This window comes from Triticum aestivum, chromosome 7D (assembly GCF_018294505.1).
Source record: "Triticum aestivum cultivar Chinese Spring chromosome 7D, IWGSC CS RefSeq v2.1, whole genome shotgun sequence".
Taxonomy (NCBI): domain Eukaryota; kingdom Viridiplantae; phylum Streptophyta; class Magnoliopsida; order Poales; family Poaceae; genus Triticum; species Triticum aestivum.
Genome location: NC_057814.1, coordinates 615,476,594 through 615,481,662, shown reverse-complemented (window position 1 = coordinate 615,481,662; position 5,069 = coordinate 615,476,594). Strand labels below are relative to the sequence as shown.

Genomic DNA, 5,069 nt, shown 5'->3' with positions numbered 1-5,069 from the left:
TTCAACATGTGTCATGTTTAGTTCGAAGATTGCCGACATGGGTCATGTTGTGCTCGGAGATTTGCACATCGCCAGAATTGCATTCATTGCCGTTCAACACAGATGTGTGTTGCAGTCACAATACTGTCGTTGTTGCAACCTGGAGAGCTCGCGACACCGCCAATCGATCCTTTGCTCGGGACACCAATGACATTGCAAGCGAGTCGTTCCTCGCTCACTGCAAGGACCTACAACAGTGGTGATGTTGTGTTCGCTGCGCTTCATAGTACACAACACCTTGCATGTTACAATCAAACACCTATGAAGGCAACGACCTGCAGGGAAGGCGACACTCCCTGTTGGAGCAAGCAGTTGTGGTGGCGGTCGAGTCTTGCAGCATGTTTAAAACAAAGCAATGCCCGCGTCACCATCGCAGAAGGCATGACGAGATTCGATGGGTGCGGTGGTGGAATAGGCAGGGAGAGAGGGTCTCTCCCAGGAGCAGCAACTCGATGGAGAACACATGAATGTGGGTGCTTTGTGAGGTGCCGGGGAGGAGGGGGGTCAATTTGGTGAAAGACGATGAGACGAGGACGCTTTCACATAATAGGAGATAAGGGAAGTGGTCTGTAGGGTCTACTGGGACATATGAAAAATGGTGAAGGAGGCCGACTTGTGCGTGGTTTTCAACCGGTTGAATCTTAGTATTGCGGGTCAGTTTGAGTAGTTGTACTTCTGTTTATTAAAAAAAGAGAACAATGCAATTCTTCTCTTTTTGAAAATAAGAAAGGGAAACGTTACAAATCAGCCGGCGGATTCTGGTCACTCGCGTCCAATCGCTTTTTCCTTTGGTTGCGACGCGTCCCACGTGCGCCCATCCTGGTCTAGAAATATCTTGGACGACCCGTCCCCTTCCTCGCGTGTTTCAACCTCGTTGCTTTTTCCTCTAGTAGGATGACTGGTGTTTGGAAGGCGCTGGTGATGCGGGTCAGGGCACCACTTGCCACCGGGTGCTGGGCAGATCCATGCCCGTTGCTGCAAGGTGCCGGTGATGTGGGCCAGAGCACTGTTCGCTGCCGTCGCAAAGCTGTCGTCGCTGCAACACGGGGAAGTTGTCGTCGCCATTGACGCATGTCGCTCGTCGGACCTGGCCACGACGAAGTGGTGGAGTGGATGGAGGAGACACGGCCGAGGCGGCGGAGGGCCGTATTGTCGCCGAAGAAGACGAGCCTGACAGAAAACATAGCACGAGCATGGATTCTTGTCTGTGTAACAAGCTTCTGTTGTGAAAAGAACTTTGTAAGTTGCCGAAAAATTCTGCAACACAATCTTTCCTGCGAAAAATTTCTATAAAATTTCCACATTAAGATCTCTGTTGCAGAAAAATTCTGGAACAAGATCTTTGTTGCAGAAAACTAAATAACGGATCATACATTTTGCAACAAACATCCTATTGCAGTGCCATTTTCCACAACACTGCTCTTGTTGCAAAAGGAAGGTTAGCATGTGGGTGGGCAGATCGGTTTGCCATCCCCGCGTCCATCCAACGGCCAGCCAGGCGATGGATGTTTTCTACTTATCCGTCGGCGGATGCATAGCATGGCCCAATAATGCATAAACATCATTGGCACGGTCGGTGCATGTCTGGCCAATGAGCAGAGAGCAATAGTTTCAAAAAAGAAAAAGGAAAGAGTGAACCAACCTGTGGTTGGATTGTAAGAGGGACTGTGGTATCCCCAGCCCACCAGAGTTCAAGTCCTGGTGCTCGCATTTATTTCTGGATTTATTTCAGGATTTTCGCCGATGCGCATTCAGTGGGTGGAGATGTTCCCGTCGACGATGAGGTGCCTACGGTGACTTCGTAAATTTCAAGATGATATGCCGGCTCAGTCTTTCGGAGGTGCTCATAGGGGTAGGGTGTGCATGTGTGCGTTCATAGGGATGAGTGTATGCGCGTGTATATGAGCGCTTGCGTCTGTACTGTGTTCAAAAAAGAAAAAAAGAAAAAAGAGCAGAGAGCTCACCGACCGATGGATTAACCTCAACAAAGCCAACCCTAAACAACAATTGAGCACTAGCCCCTAGCACGTCGTGCGGCGGAATATAACGGATCAACGCTCCCAGAATTACTAATAAGACGAGAAGTGGATTTGTCGCCTCCAACCAAGTTCGTACGCGGCTGCATCGATCCTTTTTTCTTACGGTCTTCCGATCTCCGACGATGGAGTTGAGATCAGGGCGTCGCCTGCGCTCCTCCGGGCAGGACCGGATCAGCGCCCTCCCGGACGACCTGCTCCGCCTTGTCCTCGCCCGCATCGGCTGCGCCCGCGCCGCCGCGCGCACAAGCGTCCTCTCCCGCCGGTGGCGCGGCCTCCTCCTACCAGGGCGCGTCCTCCGCGGCGTCGCGTTCCACAAGCTCGAAGCGGCGCTCGGCCGCGTGTCTCCCGCGGTCTCCCTCCTCGAGATCCACGTCGCCAAGTGGGCTTGCCGCCTCCCTCCCGAGCAGCTCCGGGTCTCCCGCGTCACCTCCTTGCTGCGCGCCGCCGCGAGGCTCGCGCCCGAGGAGTTCGTCCTCGCTCTCCCTGGTGAATCAACACGAAACACGTACGACGTCGAGCTGCCAAGCTTCCACCGTGCCACCTCGATCGTGCTGGACGCGCTCTTCTTCTTCCGTGTGCCTGCTGGCGTCGAGTTCCCCGTGCTCGAGACGCTGTCCCTCTCGGGCTGCATGGTCGACCTCAAAGCATTGCTCCCCCAATGCCCGCGCCTGCGTGTGCTCAGGATCAAGCTGACCAAATTTTGGACTAAGGGCATGGACTTGATGGTCCACTCCGCGTCGCTGCAGGAGCTTGTCGTGGAGAATAAATGGATGCGCAATGTCGACATTGTCGCCCCCTCGCTTAAGCAACTGACGATGTCCATGGTCTCTTACATTGATAAGAACATCTCCGTCATGGCACCAATGATGGAGAAGGTTTCGTGGCAGTGCTTGTATGTCAGGGTGCGTGGTGAAGCTGGTTTTGGTCTTTGGTGCCTCGGTAAGTTGCGGCTACAAACGGCTGAGAGACAGGGACAGCCCACTTCGTTACACATTCATGCCTATACCAACAAAGTGTGTCTCCTTTCCTTTTTAATTTATTGGAGTTTCTAGCCTGACTAAATTGTATATGCATGTGACATATACCTTGACAAATTATTGTTTTTCCAGAGGTGGTATAGTCTTCTCAACGAAGTGGACAGCTGCAGGGAGGCTATTCAGAAGCATATCGTTGATGCATTCTCTGTTTTGGAGCTACATCTTGAAACAGCTGGGCATGTTTTCGGAGCTTTCGTGTTTCATCTCATTGGGATGAATTGCACTCATAGTGCTATGCAGAGGCTTAGGGTCGTCCTACAGAGATCAATGGTAATTCTCTGTTTTACTATATATATATATATATATATATATATATATATATATATATATATATATAAAATTACTGATCATCAATTTTGTAGTTACTCTTGATTTTGGTTTTAGCAGAAAGAAGGATGCCTGACAAATTGTCGGTGTGATCCCATGAACTGGAAAACCGAAAATATGTCCTTGACCGCCCTCAAAGAGATGGAAGTTGACGGCTTCGAAGGCGAGGATCATGAGTTTGATTTCTTGAAATTGGTAGTCAAGTCTGCGCCAAATCTTGATAGAGTTACCGTGAAGCTGTCACGCGAGGACTCGTCAAGTAGTGATATATGCACAAAACTATATGATATTTTCAGGGCCTATTCTTACGTGGAATGTTGTGTTTGTCTTAACTCTGGTGAGTATATGTTCTGCATGCATGGTTAACATGCTCCTCAAGAATATAACTTTTAATCCTTATAAGTTTCTCCGATGGTGTGATCATCATGCTTTAGATTGTTGTCATTGGTTAATTTGTGCACAAACCCTCATATCTCTGTACAATAGAAGCTGAACGATGTAGTCATACATAATTTACTGGCTTCCTTAACTTAGTTCCTTTTTTATGCAATCTTCTTTGTTGATTTTGCCCTCCTACTTTGCATCCATATTTAGTTGCACAAAAGATAGTTTCTAGGTTAACTGTTTCATATTTGAATTTTATTTAATTTTGGGTTTGGGCACAAATTATTCAGCTCCATCTATATATTGTTTGGCGAGTACTTTGGTATTCCTCTCTTCCGTCAGCATTCATTGCATTTGATCTGCGAATGGCAACAATATTTACTGATACAACAAATCTTCATTTGCAAGTTGCAATACTTACCGGAGCTGGTTTCAATTTGCCTCCACTGCAGGGTTAATGCATGGCAGCCAAAATTGTTTGTCGACGTGATTCTCCATTTGTGAATTCATGATGTGCATCAACAAGATAGTCATTCGACGTGCTGACCAACTCCATATATATTAAGTAGTTTCAGGATTTGGCTTTGGTTACTTCTACCAATAAACTGAGATGTTGCCGTGTTATTTTCCACACTTCAATGCAGCTTAGGCTCAGAATATTGCACTCTAGCCTGCTTGCTATTTTGGAGACAGCTATATGCCCAGAGTGCTACAATAATCAACACGTTCAAGTAGTTATGCTCAGCATATATTCAGTTGTCGAAGTGTTGAACTTTTTGTGTCGAAAGCCTCAAACCATGTTGAATTGTCAAAGTTACTGTGCTCGACATATGTCAATATGTGCACCAAGTTTCTCTGTTACGCCTGTGATTTCTATTGCTTTTCACTATTTCATCACATTTTGAATGCTCTTCCTCATAATTTAACCAAATGAACTCAGTCTCTGCCTCTCTGGTTACACTAGTAGAAAACAGGGCTTTGGTTCGGGCCTGGCCAGCCCATTAGTCCCGGTTCTTCACGAACCGGGACCCATGGGGGGCATTAGTCCCGGTTCATGAGCCCAGGGGGCCGGCCGGGGCCTCGTGGGCATTGGTCCCGTTTCGTCTGGACCCGTTTGTCCCGGTTCTAGGCATGAACCGGGACCAATGGGCCGCGCTCCTGGCCCACAGACATTGGTACCGGTTCGTGCCTAGAACCGGGACAGAAGGGGGGGCATTAGTCCCGGTTCCTGCCACGAACCGGG

General features: G+C 48.7%; 1 protein-coding gene across 1 annotated transcript; it reads left to right on the top strand.

Annotated features, from left to right (window-relative positions):
- The first annotated feature begins 2,059 nt into the window (after positions 1-2,059).
- On the top strand, positions 2,060-4,616 carry LOC123169740 (uncharacterized). Its single transcript, XM_044587604.1, has 4 exons — positions 2,060-3,091; positions 3,188-3,385; positions 3,503-3,779; positions 4,279-4,616. The coding sequence occupies exons 1-4, from the start codon at positions 2,201-2,203 to the stop codon at positions 4,314-4,316; spliced, it is 1,404 nt and encodes a 467-aa protein (XP_044443539.1). The 5' UTR covers positions 2,060-2,200; the 3' UTR covers positions 4,317-4,616.
- Positions 4,617-5,069: the final 453 nt, after the last annotated feature.

Coding starts and splice junctions, on each gene's coding strand:
- LOC123169740 (XM_044587604.1), top strand. CDS start 2,201: ATGGAGTTGAGATCAGGGCGTCGCCTGCGCTCCTCCGGGCAGGACCGG. Junction 3,386..3,502: donor TCGTCCTACAGAGATCAATG/GTAATTCTCTGT, acceptor TGGTTTTAGCAG/AAAGAAGGATGCCTGACAAA. Junction 3,780..4,278: donor TTGTGTTTGTCTTAACTCTG/GTGAGTATATGT, acceptor CCTCCACTGCAG/GGTTAATGCATGGCAGCCAA.